Here is a 25,624-nt window from a genome sequence, read left to right on the forward strand (position 1 = left end):
AACACCGAACAAGCCGCCAAAGTTTCCTTTAAATTCTCACACATGAAGCTCTGGCCCGGACAAATCCAGTCCGTTCCGTGCGAAGCAAAACTTTGCGTTGGCCCTTCATATATCTTGACTTGAGAAACTATGCAGCATCCGAGCATCTGAGCATCTGAGCATTCGAGCATCTTGTGCGACTATCGACTTGACTCGACTCGACTGTTTGTCTGCACGTTCTCCTTCTACGCCCCAGGTCACAAAGTTTCTGTGTTCAAATCTTCTGCATCTAGCTTTTAAGCTGGGACAATAAAATTCAAAACTTTTGTTCCCCCTGCAGCAGACCCGTGGCTTTGAAGACGGAGTTGGAGTAGAGCAGGGGTCGGGATTGGGCGGCATTCAATTCAATGGAATTTTTGTGTAAATTGCAGCTGAATGTTGGGAAGGGAATGTGGGTCCGTTCGGAATTAGTTGTTGACTTTATCGAATGCTGTTTCGTTCCATTCATTGTTGTGCTTGTTTGAGCAGCCCTGAGTGAATTTTAATTAGTAGCCAGTCAGTTCCTGTCCCGCCTCCTCGAGCTAATTGTTTTCCATGGTAATGGAAGAAAAATGCGCTCCAGTTCGCTATGAAAATTCAACGAGTAAGTAAAAGGAAAAATGTATTTCGAGTATGAGAACTAGAGTCAAGGGAAGACAAGCTAAACTTTTAATTCCGTTTTAGCAAATAAAAGTTCGGCTAGGTAAATGAACAGATACCGCAACCAGGAGACAAACTTTGAAACAAGTTCTTATCGCGACCACGCTCTCCCCATAACCAAGGGTACGGATTGAAGATAGGCAATCGCCTCCTAATAATCTGCCGACATGTGGAGCAATTTGTGAAGCTCTGCTGAAACGTGAGCTCCTGATAGAAATACACATAGCCTCACGAATACTGTCATAGCCAGACCCCAGACCCCAGACCAAAGACCTTGCTGGAAATTATAAATTCGTTGCTCAACTTTCCTCTGACGGTGGATCCACCTTTTTTTAAAGTTTTTTCAAAAGCGCCAAAAAATAATTTGGCTCTAAAAGTAACTACCTCCCCGTCGAAAATTGAGCGCCTGAGCTTTGACAGCAGAGCCATTAAGTCGGAGCACGGAGCACGGAGCACGGAGCACAGGGAGCGTTTAATATCGGAACAAAGTTTCTTCTGCTTCTGACTTTGTCGAAAGAATTAAATTGGCCGGTTTTCGGGCACTAGAACTGTATGCAGAGCAGCTCAGCCAGAGATTCCATTATAGATATTGGGCATCACTCCTCTCATCTCGTGTTTGATCGGCATTAGTTGAACAAAATGTGTCCTGGGGCCACTCAATCGCACTCCAAAGGCTCTTAGATCATCTCCCTAATGATAAGCCAACAGCCAGACCCAACACGAACAGCAAGGACAAATCAATCAAATCGAACCGTCTTTGTCGGTTTGCCGGCCCAAAGCTTTGTTTGGACAACACTTGTCTTCTGGTTGTAAAATAGCGCCGCATGTATTTGCATTCACATCGAATGCTGAAAGCCACAACGAGCCTTATTACGATCCGAATACAATACAATGAGAAGTGCCCCCATAATCGTAAAGAAGCAAGCCATTCAGCCATTCGCTGCAAGTGGTTTCCTTTGGGGTACAGCAATTTGTATCTTGGCCAGTTGCCACCGTACCCCCTTGCCCAGCGTCGGGGGCGTGGGTGAAACAAAGGACGAAGACGGAGACAAGGATATGGCCACAGCCCGTCGGAAGTGTTGTGCACTGCATGTGAGCCACGGGCATCCGCCTCCGACAGACTGGCTCTAAGGAGTAGAAATCGAATCGGAAGACGACTCCGGGTCGAGTCAGCGTTTATGGTAACGATGGTAACGACGCAGCAAAGACCACAGTAGCCGCTGAATCAGTGCTCCATCTCGTATAATAGTCGATAAGAATCGGTATGGGAATGGGGATGGGGCAGTGCAATCACATTGATCGGAGATTGATGTACCACAAGTAGTTGCCCCCATTTTGCGGCACTCAAAATTTAAAATCTGCGAGCACGCCCTGACCATGAATCCCCCCTGCCAAGTGGGGCGTTCCAGAGTTCCATGCTTGCGTGGCATGGGGTGAGTAGGCGGGAGAGCTTTGCCAGTTTGGAATCAATTTAGCGGAATGTAGCCAGATGTACGGGCCTCAAGCTACACTGTTTACGCTCCAATGTCTGTCCGTGGGCAGACCTTGAGAACTTGTGCCATTTTTTTTGGTAGCCTCGAGTCGCTATAAAGTGTTCCGTTTTACATGTGCCGGGCACTTTGCATTTGTTGGCCCAATTGATTTTTAATGGCTCTATGCTTCTCCGACTCTGACTACGACAGAAATAACAAACACAAATTCGATTGCCTAACGGAAAGTTCGTGGGTCGTAAAATATTGAAATGACTTTCGGGGCCGCGCGGTGGGGGGTGATAAAAAAAACCCATCTCGATGGCGTCCCATATGCCACCCACTCAGGCCCAGTCGGGGAAGGGTCGGGAGTACAATCCGCCTGGGAGACGCCGCTTCTTGCGAAGCTTCCTGCAAATCCCATCAGCAGCAAACAAGAAGGCAAACAGTGCATAAGGAAGATGCCAGGTGCCAGGTGCCAGGTGCCGGGTGCCCGGTCCTGACTAATTGCGTTTCATTTGATTTCCGATTACGCACCGCGTAAGTAGGCCCTGCACAGTGGGTCGCAAAAGTAAATTTATGCTTCTCCTTTGTTACTGTTTTTACTGAGTGTTTTGCTCAGTGTTTATGTCAGTGACCAGACTTCAAAGGAAACAAGTTATGATCGTTATTGGCGAGCTATGGTTTAATCGAAAGGTTACTTGGGAATCTGTATCCACTGTAGCTGTAACTCCAAACTCCCGTTTCCAGCTTCTCTACTCTGACAAATGCTGTGGCTCCTGTCATTAAATAAAGTGCGTTTGCATTTAAGTCGGCTTTGGGCTCTGTTCTTAAGCCTATTAAGGATGTTCCACTCCCCATCCTACCCCCTCCCATCTAACACTCCCGAAAATGTAACCTGTGGCTGGGGAAGGATACTTCCCACGCTGTCCTCAAAAAGTGTTCGCTAAAAAGTATGAAAGCTCCAGAATAGGCCAAGGATACGAGTCTTTATTTTTCATGGAATTTTTATACCCGATACTCAAAATGAGTATTGGGGTATATTAGATTTGTGGTAAAAGTGGATGTGTGTAACGTCCAGAAGGAATCGTTTCCGACCCCATAAAGTATATATATTCTTGATCAGCATCAATAGCCGAGTCGATTGAGCCATGTCTGTCTGTCCGTCTGTCCGTCCGTCCGTCTGTCCGTCTGTCCGTCTGTCCGTCCCCTTCAGCGCCTAATGCTCAAAGACTATAAGAGCTAGAGCAACGATGTTTTGGATCCAGACTTCTGTGATATGTCACTGCTCCAAAAATATTTCAAAACTTTGCCCCGCCCACTTCCGCCCCCACAAAGGGCGAAAATCTGTGGCATCCACAATTTTGACGATACGAGAAAACTAAAAACGCAGAATCGTAGAAGATGACTATATCTTCTAGAGTGCAAAATCTGAACGTATAATTATTACAGCCAGAATCACGAAAACAATTTCACTCTTTCTCGCTCTGTCTCACTCTAACACACAGGTTTCATGGTCGGTTTTGCCAATTGCAAAATATGAGTTCAAGGATCTCAGAACCTATAAAAGCCAGAGCAACCAAATTTGGTATCCACACTCCTGTGATATCGGACCTTGACCGTTTCCTGTCCAAATTTCGCCACACCCCCTTCCGCCCCCGCAAAGGACGAAAATCTGGGACAACCACAAATCTCAGAGACTATTAAGGCTAGAGTAACCAAATTTGGTATACACACTCCTTTAAGATGTCACTATAAAACGTATATCTCAGAATTTCGCCCCACCCCCATCCGCCCCCACAAAGGACGAAAATCTGTTGCATCCACAATATTGCAGATTTGAGAAAACTAAAAACGCATAGAGAATGACCATATCTATCCGGTTGCCGAATCTGGATCAGATCGGATCATTTTTGTAGCCAAAAGCAAGAAATCAATTTTTAGTGGCTACGCAGCGCCCGACGTCACGCTCAGACTGATTTTCTGTCTCTCTCGCACGCACTCTTTGTCGTGTCGTTAAATATTAGCGGCGTCTGCCGGAGGCGAGCCATACTGACTTAGTATCGGGTATAACCGTAGAGTTGCGGTGTCCGCAGCAACTCACAACGTTCCCCCTCGTTTCATTTTAAATTCATTGATTTGGCCTTTTGCCTTTGAAGAGCTACCACACATACATTTCCCCTATCTTTAGAGGGCCCACACCCACCACAGCACACTCCAACAACCCGCCCCCCATCCCACTTCAGCATCATCGGCTCGTCATTGGCGTCCCATTTCATCCGACTCTTGACTCGATTGTGCCGACGACTGTATGGAGCCCGTAACAAATTTCGTTTCCTGATGGGCCCCCGATTCGCAGTTGGCAAACAATTTCAATTGATTCCACTTTAATGGATAGATAATGTTGATCTCGCACAGCATAAGTCCCGACTTTGGGGTAAGGGAATTTTCAATAAAGGTAAATCATTTCGTTTATCGGAATCCAACTCCAATTAGCATTCATCTAAAATTCATTAGGTAGCTGTCAAGATCCATGAATGGGCCAGAGCCGCACGAATTGATGAAAATATTCATGATACTTAGTTACACAGCACTTCCTGTTTGGCTTCAGGAGATAGAGAGAAAGGACGAGCACATTTAATAACCGAAACACGCCTGAATGTGGCTTACAAGAAAATGCTAGCCATCAAGCTAGCAAAGCCGGAATAAGACCGGAATGGAAACCACTTGCTGCTGTTGGCCCATACACATAAACAGGCTCAAATGATACTATGTATATTTTACTTTCTTTGGCCGCAATCTCAACACTTGACCAATCTCGAGACACTTGACCAGAGCCCTTTCGTCAGCGACATCTGCTGTCGAGGAAGAAGGTTCCTCTTAGCCGGGCTTACGGCTGGCAGCAATTAACAAAGCGAAAAGGAAAGAAAAGACAAGGGCCAGGACAAACTAGAGATGGTAACAGATTCCAACACCGACAAAGGATAGTCCCATTCAGTTCAATTGAGGAGGAATTGTAAGGGATGGGTAACCAGGCCATGAAAACCGTCTACTGCTCTGCCTCTACTGCTCTACTGGTCTACTGCTGAGCTTTATGGCCAGGACCTTGTTGCGTGTTGGATAAGCATTAAAGTGAAAGCGAGCGTCGTCGAGACACAGGACAAACAGGACAAGCAGCTGCCTGTTTGTCCGGGAAAATTCTACATAATGAGGAATTATGAATGCGTGAACACATAAAAGACGCGAGCTCTGCGAGCGGGGCGGAAAGATAGATCGTCGTGGCATATTGGCTCGGCCCTAGGCATTTTACCCCCTAATTGTTAGTTATTGGCCGTCGATGCCATAAAGGATGTGCCCCATCCGGCTGGGCCAGTAAATCACTTAGGGCAGGGCGACTTGTGTGCAGAGTCTGGTGCCGCCAGGGTCTGTGCATTTGATAATCTGATTACCACACATCCTAACCGTCCTCTCTAGCCGCCCCCTCGCGTAGAGTTGCTTAAGTCCTCCTCCCACCTCCCGCCTGCCTGCCTCATTTGCATGTGGCAATGTTAGCACCATCTGCAGCCCAGCACAGCTCAGCATACGAGCACCGCTTGAGCACCTGGCAACATGTGTAAACTGTTATTCTATTATGTATGCAGAAAGTTCTGTTTAAGGAGAAGCAGTAGTAGGGGTAGGGGTAGGTAGGGCGGGTAGAGGTAGGGGTAGACATAAAATCTTAAGGCAATGGGCCTGACCATTCCATTCAGAACTTTCCCGGAACCCATTCATACTTTATGCTTCTGTTTACGATTATTTCCCACTACCTACCCACAACCTTAATGAGCTTCCTTCCTTTCGACTTTCGGAGGTCGTAAACTTTCAACTAAACTGCTCCGAATTGGAGTGGCGGGCTTGAAGCTTACTTCTATTGAAGTAATCCTTGTGCTCAAGCTCCTGCGTACAATTAGCTAATTGTGCGATGGATAGATGGGACTCTGCGATCTATTTTTGCGGGCAAATCAGCGCCCCATCTGTGGTCGTCTGGCAATCCCTTAATTGCCTTTTCGCCGAATCAGGCTGCGTTTACATAAATCTGATGCCCTTTGACTCTGGCTGTGGCAGCACGAATTATGCCCCGGTCGAGCTGTTTGCCACCGCAGCAGTCACCAGCCCTCGGATAGCCTGCTTTTTCCAGGCGCTAGCTCTGGCATCATCTCTCAAGCTTTGATTTAGAGAGGGCCATGGGTCGGCATGTGGGTGGACAGCGTCACTGCCCAGGGGCCCAGGGGGATCGACCGCGTTTGACTGGCCAACATTTATTGGATGCCAATAACTACTCGCATTGTCTCGGCATTCGAATAGGGACATGTTTTGTGCCCGGGCCCTGATGTTCTGACGTCTCCGATAATGTAGGCAGTGTTTGGCCAATTTACATACAACCCTGGGGCGAGGGTGGGGCTTTGGCTGGGACAGGGGCGAGAACTGTTGCCTGGTGGCCTCTTGATTGGCATGCCATAATGAAATTGTGTATGTGTGTGTGTGTGTGTGTTTTGGGGCAGATTGCATTTTCTGTTGTCCATTTCCCTTTGTCGAAATTTGTGTTTCGCTTCGCAAGATTCGCTCAAAGGAATGCCTGCCTTCAGCAAAAGTTTTCCAAATAAATTAATGAGCCAAATTTTGAGATGAACCCACATTCCATAATTATACATCCATAATTCTGTTTTATTCGTATTGAAAAGTTTCATTTACATTGTTAGCATATCAAAGTGCACTTATCCATTGAGTGTACATACATATATATTTTGTAACCAAAAAAACCCTTGCCTTGCCTTGCCTTCCAGGGGTTTCCATCCTTTGATTATTGGCCTTTCTTTTTTAATCTTCATCTTTTTGTGCCGGCTGTCGGCTTCCTTTAGTATCGCCTCCTGTCGGTATCGTATCGATTGATTATGCTGAAACCGTTGAGTTAAATGGATTATTGAGCCTGCGAAGGGTTTCGTTTTTTTATTTTGAGTAATATTATTATAATTTGCCCAATACCCATTCGTATATGTCGGATCATGATATTATTCTCAGTGTATTTTGGTCTTTTTGCTGTCCAAGAATTCACTACGAGATTGTTCGCAGTGTTTTCTTTGGTTGCTGCTTTACGAATTGCCGTTTGCTCTTGTCCACTGTCTCTCCTATTGCCGTGCATGTTTGTTCTTGTCCACTGTCTGTCCCATTGCTGCGTAGGTGCTAGTGGGAGGGTGCGTAGGGAGAGAGACGACTGACGGCACACACCTGCCCACCCCCGCGTAGTAATTTCGTTGGATGACGTGTCGCAATGGAAACAAATCCGCATTCCTACAGAAACCCGACCTATACATATAAAGGATTTCCCCTTCAACGACCCTGAAATACACCGAAACATCGACACACGCACACACACTTACGGGGGTTCAACATTTATGGAATTCATTTATTTACATCAGTATTTAAACCATCGTTAAGTCTATTGATATTTTCAGCATAATTAACAGAGCTTGCAGGTGAATTTCCTTAACAGTTTTTTGCAATTTTTTGTGGTTCATTATTCACTAATTTATTGCACGATTACGATTTACACACAATGTGCTTAGTGGCTTACTTAATTAACACATAATCACATACGGCTAAAGTACGGCAACGGAATAGGATAACATTTAACATTTTACGATATAAATATGGTAATGATATTATATATACGATTTGTATGTACAGGAAATGTGTGCCGTAGGCCGCTATAATAAAATAGAAATTACGAGTATGTCCAATTTTACTATCGCTTTTCCCACTTTTGGGGACATCCAAATTTCCAAAATAATATCCATGGAATGCCACTGGGGAGAGGTGTTGCAAAGGGTGGGGTGCAAGGTGCACAGTGCAAAGGGTTAAAGGGTTACTGGGTTTTCGAGTGGGGTTAGTGCATACACCAAAGTGAGATCAATGGTTCGCTTAGAGCTGCTCGTCGGCCGCCAAGGAGACCACCACCACCTCCTCCTCCTCCAGCAGCTCCACAATCAGTGTGCCTCACCTCTTCTCACTGATGTTGGCCGAACGTCCGGCGGTGGGGCCACTGCCGGCAGCTGCCCCACCATTTCCGTGCTGTAATGGCATCGAGTCCTGGCGGTGAAAGCTGCCACCACGCATAGCTCCGCCTGCGCCTCCGCCTCCTTGATTATTGTTCATGTGCAACGAGGCTCGAAGATTGCCTCCCCCGCCTCCGGTGCCCACGCCCACGTAGGTGGAGCGACGCATCGACATTACGCTGGTGTTTTCCATCATGCCGGTCGCCGTGGAATGCTGCCGGAGGTGCGGCTGTCGCTTGACGCACATGCAGCAGAGATAGCGGTTGAAGTGCTGCCGAAATACGCCGGACACGCAATAGAGTGCCACGGGATTGACGCACGAGTTGAGGAAGCTGAAAATTGAAAAGACATAACCCGATTTTAGTTCCCATCAAAGTTGCGGAATGATGCTGTAATCGGGCAGAGTCCCACCCCCGGCAGAAGATCCCGCTAATGCTACGAGTATGTGGAGGCCACCCAGTGGTCGTGCCGCATTCCGAGCATAACTTAGTCGGCGTCGCGTCCTCGGAGATGTCTCCTCTAGTTTGTGGAATTTTATTGAAGGGTTCTTATATGGTTTCCGCCCATTTGCATAAAATGTAAATTGCTTTCAGTGCGACGGCGCCCCTCCTCCAGCAACTCCTCCCTCCAACCACCAAATTGCTGACAAACATTATTTTCAGAGTTTTACGGCGCTAAGTGACGCCCAGAAAAGCTGTCGACAAAAATAAATTTACTATCAATTCCCACAGCGAGGGATACTCCTCGTATGAAGAGGCGAAGGAGAGTGCAGGCAGGCATAATCTGTTTCAATTAAAAATTCTGCCACAAGCTGCGCCACAGGCAATGCAGGGGAAACCTGTCTGTGCGGGAAAACTTTAAAGAAAAATAAAAAAAGGAGAAGGTGAAGAAAAGCCAGCTGCATTCCTGCCAGCTGGTATATGTATGTGCCCCCATAAATTGTGACCCCTCGAGGAATGCATGCCCCATGCTGGGGATAAAAGAGGAATGTCCCCCAGCAGCAGAACAGCCAGAATTCAGACGAACTGCTGACTCCGCCGGACTGGACTGGAGCCTCACCTCGTGCAGAATCCCACGATGCGAACCATGTGCCAGAAGCTGTCGAAATCCTCCTCGGCGGTGGGGTAGAAATGGTACCACAGCTCGAACACGTAGTACGGAAAGAAGCAAATGAAGAACACTGCAAAGATTTTTAGAGTTTAGAGCCAATTATTGCGCGACTTGCGCTGTGTGTCCGTGTGTGTGTACTTACCGACCACGAAGGCAACCACCATGCGGGCCACATGTCGCCGGGCCCGGGCCTGTGTCCGGCTCTGCACGCTCAGCTGCTCGCCGGGCATGTCGCGGGCACTCATGTGCAGCCGCTTGGCCATCATGATGTACAGCACCGCGATGATGCACAGCGGCACCACATAGTAGATGGAGGCCTTGGCTGCCATCATATACCTGGAAGAGAGACCAGACCAGAACAAGGACCAAAGGTTTGGTTACTTGGAGACAGGATCTCATGTCCAAAGTTGATTAATTTCTCCTGTCCCTTGGGGGTGTCCCTCAGATCGTATAGTACGAGTATCGTAGGAGTTGCCTTGAGTACTTTTGAGTGGGCCGTCCCCCTCCGGAAATCGTTTCAATTTTAATAAGAGGATTTTGGCAAATTCCTAGCATTCCCCGCTCATATACGAGTCCGGATGGAGGACATTCAATTACGCCTAAGCGCTTCGCATGGTCATAAAAAAAGCTGAAAAGTGTATGTGTATGGCTCCGCAACGCTCGTCTGACAAGCTTTCAGCTTTCCCCATTTTCATGCCATTTTTTTTGGGTCTTATTGCGGTCCGAAGCACGTGCCAGCATCAGAAGCTTGAAACAAAAGACTCCTACCATGCTTGGGCTGGGGGAGGGGAAAGATGCTTTAAATGAGAAATTAGCAAGCAGCGGATCTCCTGCAAATTACATCACAGACGGATTATGTGGTGGCAACAGCTGACGCACTGCTGCACGAAAGGATTTCCCAGGCAGGGCTTCGGGTAAAAGGAGCAAAAGGAGCAAAAGGAGCAGCAGGTGAAAGTGAAAGTTGCATTGGATGGCCCTGGTTGTAAACGGGGGGCATGTGGCACGGGCACGGGCATTAATGATTAATGCCGTCTGATGGCTTCCGATTTCCCCTTCCAGCGCCCTGAAGCTTCTGCGGCTTCTGCTTGAGCAAAGATAAGATGGCAAAGTTTTACTCTAACGGCCCCACAGTCATCATAAATTTGGAATCTCCTCCTCCCGAGCGTCACCTTCGAGTTACCACCACTCTACTCCCAGCCAAAGGGAACGGATTCAGTCAAGTGGCCTGGCACTTCTGCTTGATTGGACACCTTGTCCTGTGGGCCTGGCCTGGCCTGCCCTGTAGCATTATCCGTAGACTAAATAAAGCCAAATGAGCCGAACAGATGCCAAATTGGCAAATTGATTGCTGCCGGCGACGTAAGGAGGGCCTAGAAGAACTTTGAGTTCGGAACTCACTTTGCATAAATCTTGGAGCGGAAGGGCGAGCAGACTCTGATGGTGCTGTTTCCGGCGGGCGTAGTCACCGGGTAGACGATGATGTCAGAGACCAGGAACGAGGGCATGCCCAGCAGAATGGCCATGATCCAGATGATCACCGCCGTAAAGACGGTCAGCGGCTTGGTCTGCAAACAAACATGGTAAGACACTGGACATGTCCAATGATGTACGTGCCTCTTCCTCCACTTACCTGCAGCTTTCTTAGGGGATTCACAATGGCACAGTAGCGCTCACCGGACAGGGCCGTCAGCGTGAAGACGGAGACTCCGATGGAGATGTCCTTGAAGAACTCGGTGATGCGACACATGTTCCGCTCAAAGGGCCAGCTCTCCTGCGTGTACACAATCGTGGCCACGGGCACGCACACCAGAATCACGAGCAGATCGGCCAGAGCCAGCGATAATATGTACCTGTAGAGGGGGAAAAACCCTTTAGTGCCACTCCTATTCTCATTCTCATTCCCCTTCTCATTCAGACATTGTCTGCTTTGCTGTTCACTCACGCGGAAGAGTTCTCTTCTGACTAGAAATTCCTTTGTGTCTGCTCATTCGAAGGGGTTAAACCCTAACACACACAGACACGCTCGGACGCCTCAACTGAAAGGAATGATTTTTTCCAACAGGAAAAGGATGTCGTAAACGATTCGACTGAATGATAACCACCAGTTGAGGGACCAGCATAACTTAAAGTAATATATGAGTACTGTAAAAGTTGTGGAAATAGTTTCGGAATGAGTGAAGTTGGTAGAGCTACAGGCAGCTACAGGAGTTATACATGAAAACCAGTAGAAACCACAAGACTCTCCCTCTACCATTCGTTGTTCCCATTTAAGTTGCGGTTGAGTGAAAGATTGGAAAAATTTGCGCCTGCCACTCGCCTTGACATTGGCTCCAACAACCTCCAGTGAACCGAGTTTGACTGAGGGAATTGTTAGACACCGCCACTAACGATTGTATGTGACATGAATCAAAATCTTACACATTTGCGGCCCAGTCTAGACTTTGTGTGTGGGAAACGAAGGGCGAACAATGGGCTGCAATGGCCATCGCATCGCAATCACCATTACAATTAGGGAGCCCTTTGATTGCAGCTTCCGAAAAGCCAGCGAAAAGCGACTATTTGCAGGCAATCAGAGCACCTCCACGATGCCACTTCCATTTCCATTTAATGGGAGCTGAATAAAGTACCAGATTCATTCATTTACAAAAGGGGCAAACCGAAAAACGAATTCTTCTTGCGACAGACAGACAGACAGCTGACATTTGCTGGGACACAGAAAGTTTTGATTGAATTTCTATTTGAATTTATTTGAATTTTGCCAGTGACTGAGACTGACGCAAGAGCACATACAGATACAGATACAGATATAGGAGACAGAGTTTGGTACAAGTTTCGAAAAGTTAATAAACATTTGCCTAGACCATAGCTCTTTCCGCCTCCCCCCTTGTTCCAGCTGTGTCGTCAGCTGTTGGCTTCAGTTATGAAAGAGGCTTAGGGTCTCTGTGGCTCACCCTGCGTATACGCTATGTGTCGGTATCTTTTTGTCAATATATTTACAGAACGAGTACGAGTATCTGCTGCTGTAAAGTTAACAAGGAAATGGCTAAAAACTTTCTCCGCAGAACACGAACTGCGGCAGCTTGTGGATCTCTGAGAAACTAGAGTAACTTGCGGTTGACATTTCCGTGGCTAATTCATTCAGTTTTTTCGGTTTTTTGTATCAGTATATTTAATATTCACGAATCGCAGACAGCATATTGTCACACATTCTGTACATTTCCCGCCGAAAAGTTGGGCATATTTCTTGGCAACTTTTAATTTGGAGGTGGATATACGAGTGTATTCTTCTATTGGAACAATAAAATCAAATACCACTCATAAGTCAGGCCATGAATTTTGAGTGGCTATTACAGCATTCGTGTTGGGGTGCAACGGAACTCATTTTCGGCTCGAATGAAACATTATTATTTATGGCCCCGGCGAGGGTTGCCCGAGGAGACACCGCGTACTTCCAGAAGCCACCTCCCACTGTGCGTACGTGGGCGTGTGCGTGAGCGTGCCACTTACGTGTTGGGTATGTTCCGCATGGAACGATGCCGAAAGAAGATGATGACCAGTGTGCCGTTGCCCAGGACGCCCACGATGAAGATGAGCGTGTACAGCACGGTGACAATGTAAGTCTCCGGGCGTTCCAGGACGGGCACATACGGCCCATTGCCGCTGGCATTATGCTGACCCAAAGATGACCCCGCGTCGGCGTCGAGGCTGTCGTTGCCCCCACTCCCACTGTCACTAGCGTTCCCCCCATTGGAGACACCGACTCCGCTCAGATCCAGGGGGGCATATGCCAGACTGGCTGCCAAAGACTGGCTCATGTCCATTAGGGCGGCGTACATGTTTTTACGGGGTAGATGTTGCTGTCCTTTATATCTCTCTGTGATTCCTCTGCTATTCCTTCCACTCTTGTAGTTGTAGTCTGTGTGTTGGTGCTTTTCGGGTGCGTGGCTCTTTATGGGCTCGCTTTTGGCCACTTCCGTTTCCACTAGTCCGCTTTTTGTCGAAATGTTTGCCACTTTTGCTTCCCCCAAGGGCGTCTATGTCTCCAGGAACGTTGCGGTTTGAAGGGTTCGAAGGGTGGTTGCTGCCACAGAGTCGTGTTTTATTTTCCACATTATGCCACAAGAGTTTGCTCGGGCTGGTCTGTTTCCTGTTCGTTGGCGGTGCGATGCGATGCGGTGCTGCAGCGGAAGAGAAAGAGAAAGAATACAAAAACCGTGTCAAATGGTTTTGTGGGCAGGGATTTGAGTAACTTAAACTGAAAATTACTGCATACATCAGGGCAGATGTTGCGCCAGCCCATCCGCATGCATTTGCATTGGCACTTTGCATGTTGCATTACCTATGAAACCCATAAATATTACGCATACGCTGCGTATGTTCATCGGTGTGTGGAAATGGAGATAAAATTTATGATTCGGCAGCTGTGGCATTGTCGTGTTTCTGTGTTTGTGTGTGTGCGTGTGTGTGTCTGTGTGTGCAACTGCATAATAAAGAATCTTCTTAACATGGAACATGGCTGACCATGCGGCTTACGGCGCACGCAATCGGAGTACACGCGTCCCATCCACAATTGCCTGATAAATTCCTAAAGAATCATCCCTTGAAGCCTGAAGTAGGCAGAAGCAGAGCATCCAATTATTTCGTACTCCTACTTCCCATCCCCTGCCGATTATCTTTCACGCTTTCATGGCGTTCTGTTGTTCTTCCCCTTCGGCAAACTAATAGAAAATCATTCGTGTGGAAGCGCAAATACTTTCAAGTCGCAATCAGACGCATTTATCCCTAAAAAAAGAGAGAAAACAGGGACTGGCAATGGCACTGACACTCTGGTGGCACATGAGATGGCATAAGCCCGAGCTTAGGTGCGGGGAGGTGTCTGGTGGGGGGAAGGGGAGCGAGAGCGAGAGCCTGTATGTTTCTTCAATTTCAATTTGATACTAGATTGCTTTAGCAGCCATGGTTGTCATTTGGATGGTTCCCATTGATTTCTATTTCTATTTCGATTTCGTTATTTATTTATTTTTATTGTGACCCACGAGGCGTATGCGTGATTCCCATTCGCCAAGTAGAATTCGCCAACGACTCAATTGATTCTCAGCTCACCAAAAAAATGTAATCAACATGGAGACTCCGAAGTGCACTCACTGCCCGCTCGGGAGCTCTCTGATTGCTGGACGGGCGAACGATGCATTGCGTTCGTTGGGACTCTCACTAAATATTTACGGGTCAGAATTTCCCCAAATTGAATGGTCTTTCGCGAAGGTCATGGATGCCCAAGGAGAGCCTAAAATTGACTTTAAATTGAAGCTGGCCAAACAGCAGAGAAATAATTAATGTTCGGGCCATTAAATTCAGTTCATTCTGCCCCTTGCCGGAAGTTAAACTCCGTCATTCCGCCATACACACGAAGTGTGTGCGCCTACATATGTGTGTGTGTGTGTGTGTGTGTGTGGTTGACCCAGAGGCCTGTCATTAAACCCATTACACGTGGACGCTCCCGGGCAACGCCACACTGAGGGAGTATTTACCATCCCTTCCTGCAAACCTTTTTCCTATAGCCCACCCGTCAATTGCTGGCAAATGAAACACTCTCTCACTCTCTCGACGATAAATACAATTTCACACAGAAGGAATCTCATGTAATCGGAGGGTCTGATTTTTTATGATTTTCCCCCAGTTATTGTTAGCAACAAAATCCCATGGAGTAACAGATGCTGATGGTTGAGTCATCACATTTCCCTTCCGCTTGCATTTACAGACCGGATTCTGATTATCATTTTACCTTAGATGTTCGTACGTAATAATATGCATATTTTTTTTTAAGGGATTAAAGGGATTCCCTGGATTCTCTTGATTCTCTTGATTTTTCTCGGAAAATAAAACTAACGCCCATCCCCCCCACTGCTGTCATAAATTCTATTCGCCAGTCAATTATTTATGCCACTAAAAAACTTGTCGAAAAAAGCTTCTGGAAAAGGCAAAGAATACATCAGAGCCACCCACCCCAAAGGCGGAAAGGGAGGAAGAAAAGTTTTTCGCTTTCGTTTTTCTACAGATGAAAAGTTTCGAATTAGTTTTTGGAGCAGATAAAGAGCGAAAGCGAAAGTGGAACTGGGAGCCGAAAAAAAGTTAAAGGCTCCGCCTTCGACATGCGATGGAGCGGAGCACTGATCCCAGGGGAGCCAGAGGAAAGTCCCAATGGGCTGCAATCTTCGAAGAGAAATGATTAAGCTTCAGCGCTGACCTCAATCAATTTAATTGAATTCCATATACCACACTACCATACTATGTACATATTTTGCAATCATTAATTCCATTTTTTGGCTTAAAGTCTTTTGCCATTTCTTTTGCTATTCTGTCGGCTTTAGAGGGCGCAGGATTGGTGGTCTGAAACCCAGCCGTGGAGCCCCCGTAAAAAGGTGTTTTCGGATAACAGCATTTATTTATGGCCTAGGCCTGTATGCTTCACAGCCAGAATCTAAATATGCTACGGAGCCAGGCAATTACAGTTCTCAGAAGGGGCGATTCCGTGGGCACCCCGTTGCCAGGATGCCAGGATGCCAGCGGTGGCCCCCTGCTGCGATCTCCGACAGAAGCCGCAGAGCGAGACAAAGTCGGGATAAAGCATCTTGTTGGTTAGATAAATCATGAGGCAAACATAATTTAATACAATTGCGTGCGTGGATGGCTGGTTGGCTGCCTGGTTTTATTCTTTTTGTATCTCGTATCTGTATCTGCGGCAACGCGGGATATGTGTAATGCTGCATGCAGGTTAATCATACGCCGCGTAGACGGCGCAGTCAAACCGAATAACACGTCCGGCAGGAGTTGCGATCTTAAAGAGAGCCCCGCGCAGGCTTTAAGGAACAGGATTGTAGGGGACTTTCTCAGAGAAAGACCTGGAGAAAGAGCTCGGAGCTGTAAGCTCTCCTAATTAGAGCCGAAAATAAAGGCTGCCATACGGAAGGAAGGAAGGAAGGACGTTCTCCTGCTTAATGCGCGCTCGAAGGTCCGCCCATTATGTAAATTTCCACCATCCCAGCCCCATCCATCCACCCATCCATTTTTCCCGCTGGCAACGAAAAATATTGACAAAATTATGCGACATCGTCGCTCAGGCGCCAGAGGGCAGAAGGAAGGAATTTGTCCAGCCGTTTGTCGTGATGGAGAGCCTGATATAAATGACATAGATGGACAGATAGACGGATGGTGATTAGACGAAACAACGGACAGGGAAAAGAGTGAGTGTGTTTCCAAGCATCAGGCAGTAGGCGAAGACTTTCCCATTGAGTGATTACTTCACTTGTAATAAACTTGTCCAACAATTCCCATAGCAAAATCCACTTTAGTATCCATCATTCAGCAGTAAAATCCACAGTATGTCGAAGCGCGTGAGCATCATTCTACCCGGGGAGATGGAGCTGCCGCCGCCGCCGCTGCCGCCGCCCTCACCTCTGCCAGCGAAACCGAAGTTCCGATCGAAAAGCAACTTGAAGAGGCCTTCCATCAGCCTCTTGAAGACGCCTGGCACCCTGAAAATTACGTCCAGCGATCTGCCAACCAGCCAAAGTACCAGGACTACACAGCAGACGACGTCGAGCGACTTACCAAGCACCATCAGCACGAGGAGTCTTCCGCAAAGGACGTCTAGCGATCTCCCGAGCACCGTCAGCACGAGTACCGCCATGCAGATGACCTCCAGCGGTCGGTCCTCCAGCAGTCGCAATTACTTCAGGGATCCCACAAACACCACTACAGCTAGGATGAAGACCGAGAACCGCATCGCTAGCGCCGTTGGTTCCGAAGAGCAGGAAATCTCGCAGAGCGACACATCGCAGATTGGGTGGCTTTCGGTCAGGACCTCCATTAAGAATTTCCTGGAGAATACGATCGGTGTGCTGGGTGCAGGGTCCGCTACCTCCATCATAAAGTTCCTTAGTCACTTCAGGGGGGATAGCCACAATCCGAGTCGCGATTCCGAGACCACTCCCGCTGAAAGATCTGGCCACACCAGCCCCAAACCCGAATACCTGACTCTTTTCCGCAGGGAGAAGGCTGACTCTGAGACCGAGGACTTGAGCTCAGTCCGCCTGGATCTAGACAGTAGCACTGGAGAGACGGACTTCTGCTCCAGTTCTCAGCCATCTGTGATTTCTGTGAAGACGCCCTTGAGAGTGGAGGTTCTTCCGAAGTCCAGTCGTAAGTCCCTGGCTAGGGTGAGAAGGAGAAGCTCCTCCAATTCCCGCCGGAACCTGCCGTCGTTTGCTTTCGCGCTGGTCAGCGCCGACGAAACCATTAATAGCCAAGAGGAGGCAGAGCCAAAGACCCCCAAAGACACCACAGATCCATCCAGTGCCACCAAAGGCATCTCCGAGCCGCCCCCCAGCTGTGCCACCTACGATGAGCGCTGCTGCTGTTGCCATTGCGTACACATGCGGCGTGCCGTGAAGCAGGCCGAGTTCCTGGCCTCGGACGAGGGCAAGCGTCGGCTGGAAATGAAGATGGCGGCCAAGGACTTCTTCTTGGACATCAATGCTATGTCTATAGTGCGCGAGCGGATCCTCTGCGATCTGCACGGCATCGGCCCGAAGCAGCCTTCCCCGCGGGTCAGCTACCCCCTTGCCATCACCGACGCCCGCCGAATGGACGCAGGCTCGCTGGCTCTCGAGTGGTTCGTGCACGACTACAGCGACATCGACCACTACGAGATCTACGCGGACAATGTCCTGCGCCGCAGCATCTACAATCCGCAGACCATTAAAACAATCCTTCTGGACATAGATGTGTCCACGCCGCACAAGCTGCGGATGCGCCCGATTCCTGTCCAGGGCCGCGGAACGGGCGCCAGGCCAGAGGACAAGCTGGTGCTGCAGCTGCGGGAGGGCGGGCTGGATGGCGTGACGGCGGGAACACTTTGCGATTGCCTCAAGCCGAAGAAGACGCCAAATTGGGAGTGCAAGTCGTTGGTGGACTTTTGGACCGACAGCGAGTTTCTCTACCTTCCCGCCCAGCGCACTCGATCCTAAGCAAATGTCCCTGATTAGAGCCCCCTAATAAATAATGATTACGATGTTGAAATCGGGGATTGGTTTTGCCAGAGGAGCAGCTGCGTGCTGCCGTAATTGATTACGTTAATTTCGGCCAACTGCTGACTAATCACCCGACAAGAGTCTTGCAAATCGTCCTTTGATGGGGTGTTGGGCATCTCGTGTTGGCTGTCCCTCTCTGCCACCTGTTTCTATTGCTCCAAGGGGGATACGCATACCCATACCTATACCATGGCCCATATCCCATCGCTCACAGACAGCGTCTGCTGTCGACTTTATTTAAAAATTTATCGTAATCTCTGCAGGAGGATGGGATGCCTCTTCCCTCAGGGACTCCGATGATGAAGCTGTGTGTGCCTTTATCGGTGGCCAACAGTCAGCAGTCGCCACAGACCAGAACTCAGAACGCGTCTGGTGATGAGAAGCGATACTGGTACTGGTACTGGCACTGGCACTGGTACTAGGGTACTGGCATTCCGGAGGCTGACGTAGGCATTTCTTTCTGGCGGCGGATCTGTCAGTGATTTCGGTTATGATGTGGCGTGATTAATTATTTGGCAAATATTTGAAATAGCCCCGCTCTCGACCTCTTCCGCTCTTCCGCTTTTTCGCTATTTTGCTTTTTCATTCGCTTTTGCTGGCCAGCTGGCGCTTCTGGTATGGAAATTTAATAAAACACCACAGCAAGAGAGAAGAAAACTCATATTTTCCCAGAGAGAATAAATAGAGAGAGAAAGCCTCTAAGATGATAAGTATTTTAATTAATTTTCGCTTGTGTTCCGACGCATAGGCATTCTTCTGGTCATGTGATGTACAGCTGTGACGTACACACACCGACCCACCTCTTTGCCCACACTTATTGGCCAACTTTTTCCCGTTGAGAATATTTGGTGTTAGCGTTGTTCTGGTTTTCCACTCTCAAGTCCCCACTTCCCTGTGGCGCGTGATGGCTATCGAAATAAACAAGATTCTGCGGGCGGGCATCGTACTTCAATTCCCCATATATTTTTCTTATTTTGTATTATTTTCAATTATCGAAGATATTTTCCAGTTCATTTTGTACGCTCTCAAACATAATGTTTCTTCCGTTCGCTCTCCCTCGCTCCCCTCTGTCGATGCTTTGCACCCTGCCACGCGGAATATACGTATACGTAATTTTTTTTATAGTCACATCTCGGGGCGCACTTCCAATTAGTTTTTATGGTTATTATTATGCTCTGACCCTCCTGCCCGCTACAGTATCCCTACCCTCTGTGCCCTCTGCTGCCTTAATGTGCTGCAAGCAGTTGGCCAAATATTTTAATTGATTTCATGTGGGAAAAGCCAGAAAGCTGCCCCCCCTTCTGCCCGAATGCTGACCAAAGACTTGTGTAAATATTTAGTGCACTGCTCTACTGGCGGACAGATAGACAGGCCATCCCTGTCCATCAGCGTGAGATGTTTACCGCGAGTGCGATTACGAGTGTGGTTTGGTCAGTGTCAGTCCATTACCATCTCATCCGATGGTAGATCCGTCTCGGATATGTAATACTTTTCCCACACAATAGTTCCAAAAGCTGCTTATGTTTTGTCTACCAGCCAACACTTTATCAAGAAGAGTAGAGGGTAAGAGCAGACGAACCCATACAGGGATAGTATTTGGAGTAGATGCTGTTGTACATATCATGAGAATCGCTTAAATTTTTGTAGATCGTAGGGAACCCCTTAAAACCACATATTGTATCTTCTCCACGTTTTTTTTGCCGTTGCATGGGACAAACCAAACCCCTTTTTTTAGCTGGAAATCGGAACTGTGTTACGTTGCCCTGGCATCCACTCGAAAATTCATTACAAATTGTTTAACTATGACAAGTGGGTCTCCTGCGGGCCATGTCTCACCGATTGTTTGGGCGTGGGTGTCGTGCCTGTCGAATGAACATATCTCTGACCCCTTGCTCTCCTCTTTCCACCCTTTTTCCGTCGCCTGTCAAATACATTTGATGCATGGGAATGGGCAGAGAGTGCGATTCAATTGAATTTCGCGATGCTCGCTTGTCTGCCAGGAATAGCAAAGTGGAAAATCGAATGGGGTATAGGTTATGGAGTATGGGATGGCGAAGAGGGTACGAAAAGCACAGAGATGGGCACACACATAGAAGCAGTAAGTGAGTGAGGGATGGGTCACACACACGCACACGCACACAGAGATAGGGATGCTGATCAGGAGCCCTGACAGGAACACGCATGTAAGCACACAAACAAAGAGGATTGGAGCGGAAAACCAAAGAATGGCAGACAGGGGACACATGAATGAGGGATAAGATACTGATATGAGAACAGGAATGTGGGGAGAAGAAGAATATTCACAGAGGAAGAACTTTGCCTATTGATTATCCTGCTCTCTCTCTGTCGAAATCCATCAAGTGCTGTCGTGGGTTATCCTCTAAAATTGTTCGAAAATTATAAGCCAATCCACTGGGAGCATCTCCGGAATGTCCCCTGAATGAAGCGTGCTATATGGTATGCCCCTGGCCGTAGGAAAACTCCATTCGGATTCCCAGCGGGTTGCGGCTTGTGGCTTGTGGCTTGCGGCTAAGCTTTGTGCCAATTTTGGTCAGCCCCAAATAAATTAGGCCCCAAATGAGCAAAGAAAAGCTGGAAAGCGCGAAATGAAAGACCAATGGTATCGGAATTGAATGGCAATCTTATGCAAATTAATCAGTTGCTCTTTTATTTGATTTTTTCTCTCTTTTCATTTGCATTCTCCCCCTCTGCATTTCCTTGGAAATAAATGTGCGACGAACAATGGCGATTGCGACTGCGATTACGACCGAATTGTGGAACTCGAAAAAGAATAAAAGATACACGAAACAAGATATAAACATCTTTCTTTAGCAGCTCCTTGAGATTATTTATGGCCCTCTGTGGTTCGGACACGCAGAACGATTTTATGATAAATGACTCGATTTAATCATCGGGTAAGAGCGGGTCCTCCCTGGGAATGGAATGGAGGCATGGAAAGGGTAAAGGATTACCTCTTAATTCACCTCCCGCTGTGACGTCAACGCGAGTCCGTGAGAGAGACGACTCTGATTTCCCACTGATATTTAACAGACCCTACCTGACGCCCCTGGGGAGTGCCAGGGGCAGAGCTTTCCTTCTTGATTAATTGAGTCCCCTGTTGTCCATCGAATCATCATCAGCAACAGCAGCGGCAGCATCATCGTGCCTCAACCAGTTGATCCCGATGTGACAACATTTGCAAAAACATTTCATGGAAAGTCAGCTCCATAAATCATTCGACGGGGCTGCGGTCGGATCGGGGGACATTAGCAAACAATCCATAGGAACCACCGCAGGAGAAGGTTCATTTATCAATCACTACTAGAATCACAAAGACAAACAGAATTCCAGGAACTGAGTAATAGCAATAACGTGTCCCCAAACAGGTGTATCCTGTCGCTGAATAGATGAATAAGCGCCCACGCACCTGTCAACGAAATACGCGAGGTTGCCAACTCCATTTGCCTCTATTGACAGCCCGTCAGCGTCTGAATTCGTCCTCGAAAGTCGATCTGCCTCAAAGCCCATCTCTTTCATTTAATTTAATTTCCTATTTATGTCAGGCATTCTCCTGTATCATTCTCGATTCTCGATTCTCCAGATGGTGGACTGACTGCAACGGTAATTGAATTCTCCCGCATGGCCGACAGCTGCAGCCAAATGACACTGAAGGCTGCCTGACAGAGCGATGGACAAGTGATTGTTATATGCCGACAGGAGATGAGAGACTTTTCAGGTATCAGTGAAGACCAGAAAGAAAGAAGGACCAGAAGGATGGCCGCAGCTGAATCAGTAATCAGATGGGACCCTCCTAATGGACACCTTATGGGCTTCATTTGGGGAATGGATAAGGCAGCTGTCGGAAACGGTGCCCACTGCATATTCATCAGTTAATAGATGCTTCCGCAACGGAGGCATAATTAGGCTCGACTCTGGACCATCACCCATCAGCACTGCATAATTACAGCAGAGAGTCCTGGGCGTCCTGGGTGTCCTGGCCCACCCCTGCCGTATGGCCATTAATAATCAGCGCGGACATTAATCAGTTTTATATGGCAAATTAATTTCAGAGCCTTGGCTTACGCATAGCCCGGGACAACCAGCGTGAACTGAGCCAAATAGAAATTTGCTTTAAAGTTGGAACATCGCAAAATCAGAGCAAAATAACGGATGAAAAGAAGCGGAAATCCTAGCTACAGAATTCTGCAGAATTATAAACATTGTACTGGAACCCCACCATCAAAGACCATTAAGTTTAAGAGCTTACCATTCGGTGATACGGTTCTGAATCGCCATGGAATTCAATAAGATGTTCGGAATGTCCCCATCAATAAATCAGGTCTGGATCCGAAAACAAAAGTTGCTCACGCATTTATGTATGAGACGTGTATATACTATATAGAGACCAGACCCCATAAATATCCATTTCGGGGGACACGCATTGACATTGTGTTGGGGGGCAAATAAAAAGTAATTTATTAATGCTTACGCGGCGCGAGATTGAAAAGCGCGGAAAGCCTGGGAAACGGCATGAAAATACAGTACACCTGATGGAGGGATAAATCAAAATTTGTGGCATTCAAGGGAGAAGCCCTATCCCCATTTTTGTGGGCAATTAATAGGGCCTAAGTGGGAATGTTGAAAGCCAGCAACTTCTCCAGGAAAATCTGTTCCTATTGCCGCGAAAGTTTCCACGCAAGAGTCTGCTGCTGTTTGCGATTAATTGAGGCATACTTGGGGCTTTGGAAAACATTGAAACCCATTAGAGTGAAGCATAACAGTTGAATATTGGCCGATTCAATGAGCCAGTTTTACTCAATACGTGTCTCCGTTAAGCTGCCTTCAAAGACAGATTTATCGGGTTTCTGCATTGAACTGTCTTCCATTAACATAAACCAATTGAAGAGCCATCACTCTCTGGCTCTCTAGTGGCTGCATCTGTCATCGCCATCAAATGGATGCAAATGATATCATAATCCACATCCATTAGTGACTGACGGATAGATACTGTCAGAACCAACTTTAAAGCTCTTACATACAGAACTTTTTGGGTGGATTAAACCCTTTCGACCCACGAACATCGGAGGAAGAGGGGAGAGTGTTGAGGTCGTAATCAAATGATAGTCAAGTGCAGGCGATGAACAAATGTGGCCCTGTGGGCACATTACGAATACCCAATTTGTGCGCGCTTTCCCAATTTTATTAACCGCAAAACTTTTCTGCCAGAGGATGGGACGAGCGTGTTCCAGCGGTGAAGGGATTACAATAAGCATATTTGTCCCAGGATACCCAGCAAAACATGTGGTAGAGCATATCAGGATGCGGAGACTGGCACCTCTTGTTCTACATCTGCCATTAAGATTGAGGGGTATTCCCCGTATCGGATCCCCAATAGATTGCGTTTCCCTTCTGGAAAGTTTTTTGAATTAATTTACGCGCCACAGAGCAACATGTCGCATGCGTGATAATTTCCATTGTGGCGCCACAAATAAACAATTGCGAAGCCAAAAGCGAAATTAACACAAAAATATACACTAATTGAGCACATTCGTGTGGCTGGTAGCCTGCCCCGGGGATATATCTCTCTGTGTCTCTGTATCTGGCAGTGATTGCGATACCTAATTACCCATCCATCCACCCATACACATCCTTCATCGTTCACCCATCATCCTGCACCTGTAACCGACCCAGATGTGGCTGGGCTGACAAATTTGATCTGATCATTGCTGATGAGTGTGCCCCCGACACGTTCCGGATGGAGAGATGACTGATTGACTTATGCTAATTTCCTGTTTCCTGCCACGCCTCCCCTCCACGCCCCCGACTCATTGATGGATCAGCCACAAAATGTGGCACTAACACGGACACGGATACGGAATCCAATTTGGCCTGGCATTGGTTAAGCGGCATCATCGTGGGGCCATTTTACAGTTCCATTTTTCCAGCTGCCTCTTATCTCAGAATATGCAAAACTGTTCCTTTTTCTGCTATGCCGCAAACAAGGAGCGAAATACCCAACAGGCAAACAACAAAGATTGGCTACAATGTGGTCTCTTTGTCTCCAAGTCGGAGCGAAGTTCGGGCCAAGTTAATTAGATTCCGGGGTCCCGACCCCCCCGCCGCTGGCCTAATGAGCGAAATTGTGGCGCACAAACAGGCGCTCGTCTGAAGGAGGCGCCTCTGCGACCTCCCTCACATACTGACCCCCGCCAACCGCGAGCGTCTCTTCTTTGGGAGATGAGAGTCTTAGGAGTATCTTCCCTAAGTTATGAAATACTTGGATACTAAAATGTGGAGAGGGAAAGTCTTTAGTTTTGACATGGCTTCCTCTTCAAAATGCATGGGGGACTAATTTAAGGAATTTGAAAGCTCTTTAAAATGCTTCCTGTTGGGAATTTAATTTATTTTGAATTTTTGATCGGTAAGAGCTCATATGCCCTTAAACTTTATATCAAAATATTGTTCTCAGTTGGTTTGCCAAATGATTTTCCTGTATTCCGCAAGCATTTCTCTTATGTTAAATTAATTTTTTGTTGAAACTTTTTCCCCTTCAGACAGAGTTTTGTTGTTGTTTCACTCTCATGCAAGTAAATAATTAAAATCTCCGCAATGGCATGTCAACGCAGAAAAATTTCAAGAGGGGCAACCTGCACAGAACTTTTACCCTTCCGTTGGTATTCGGGAAAAAAATACAAAACTTTTTCCAGAGGATGTGGCAAAGCACTTAGAGCCAAATAAGAAAAGAAAAAAAATGTAAAGCCTTTTAAAATATAATGTCCATTTTTGATATGAAAAACTTCAGGCGACTTCCGAATGATCTCTGGATGTGTGTGCCGTGCCGTACCCCATGAACTTTCCGCCAAATACTTACCTCTGACTAATGGAGGGAGCAGGAGGGTGCCCAGACGATGCTTGTCTTATTTAAACACTTGTCTTGTCTCCAATTGAATTGAATTGTTTGCCAGTCAAAGGCAGGGACCAAAACTTGGCACTTGGAACAAACGAAAGTATTTGGTTTGGCACTCGTCAAGGCCCAGGGCGCTTCAAAAGAAAATTCTCTTGAGACACTGAGGAATGCGAAATATTCTGTTGATATTCTGGTTTTCAAATACTTTTACTTCACGGCGGAGAAGAACCGATACGACGACTGCTTCAGGCGAATCCGTTCACAGGACTAACTCGGCAA

At 47.4% G+C, this 25,624-nt stretch overlaps 2 protein-coding genes across 2 annotated transcripts; one reads left to right on the forward strand and one right to left on the reverse strand.

Annotated features, from left to right (window-relative positions):
- Positions 1-6,923: 6,923 nt before the first annotated feature.
- LOC6601643 (neuropeptide CCHamide-2 receptor) lies at positions 6,924-25,575 on the reverse strand. Its single transcript, XM_026985938.1, has 8 exons — positions 25,310-25,575; positions 12,857-13,527; positions 10,980-11,199; positions 10,748-10,914; positions 9,492-9,685; positions 9,299-9,419; positions 8,185-8,571; positions 6,924-7,081 (listed from the first exon to the last, which is right to left on the reverse strand). The coding sequence occupies exons 2-8, from the start codon at positions 13,183-13,185 to the stop codon at positions 7,042-7,044; spliced, it is 1,458 nt and encodes a 485-aa protein (XP_026841739.1). The 5' UTR covers positions 13,186-13,527; positions 25,310-25,575; the 3' UTR covers positions 6,924-7,041.
- On the forward strand, positions 16,689-18,375 carry LOC6601582. Its single transcript, XM_026985661.1, has one exon. The coding sequence runs from the start codon at positions 16,729-16,731 to the stop codon at positions 18,373-18,375; it is 1,647 nt and encodes a 548-aa protein (XP_026841462.1). The 5' UTR covers positions 16,689-16,728.
- Positions 25,576-25,624: the final 49 nt, after the last annotated feature.

Source organism: Drosophila persimilis, unplaced genomic scaffold, assembly GCF_003286085.1.
Source record: "Drosophila persimilis strain 14011-0111.01,24,50 unplaced genomic scaffold, DperRS2 tig00000002-arrow-pilon, whole genome shotgun sequence".
NCBI lineage: Eukaryota > Metazoa > Arthropoda > Insecta > Diptera > Drosophilidae > Drosophila > Drosophila persimilis.

Bases quoted from the DNA above. Each gene is read 5' to 3' on its own strand.
- LOC6601643 (XM_026985938.1), bottom strand. From the start codon at position 13,185: ATGTACGCCGCCCTAATGGACATGAGCCAGTCTTTGGCAGCCAGTCTG. The intron at 9,686-10,747 runs GTGAGTTCCGAA...TCTCTCTTCCAG, and splicing joins CGCTCCAAGATTTATGCAAA to GTATATGATGGCAGCCAAGG. The intron at 9,420-9,491 runs GTAAGTACACAC...AAATCTTTGCAG, and splicing joins GGTGGTTGCCTTCGTGGTCG to TGTTCTTCATTTGCTTCTTT.
- LOC6601582 (XM_026985661.1), top strand. From the start codon at position 16,729: ATGTCGAAGCGCGTGAGCATCATTCTACCCGGGGAGATGGAGCTGCCG.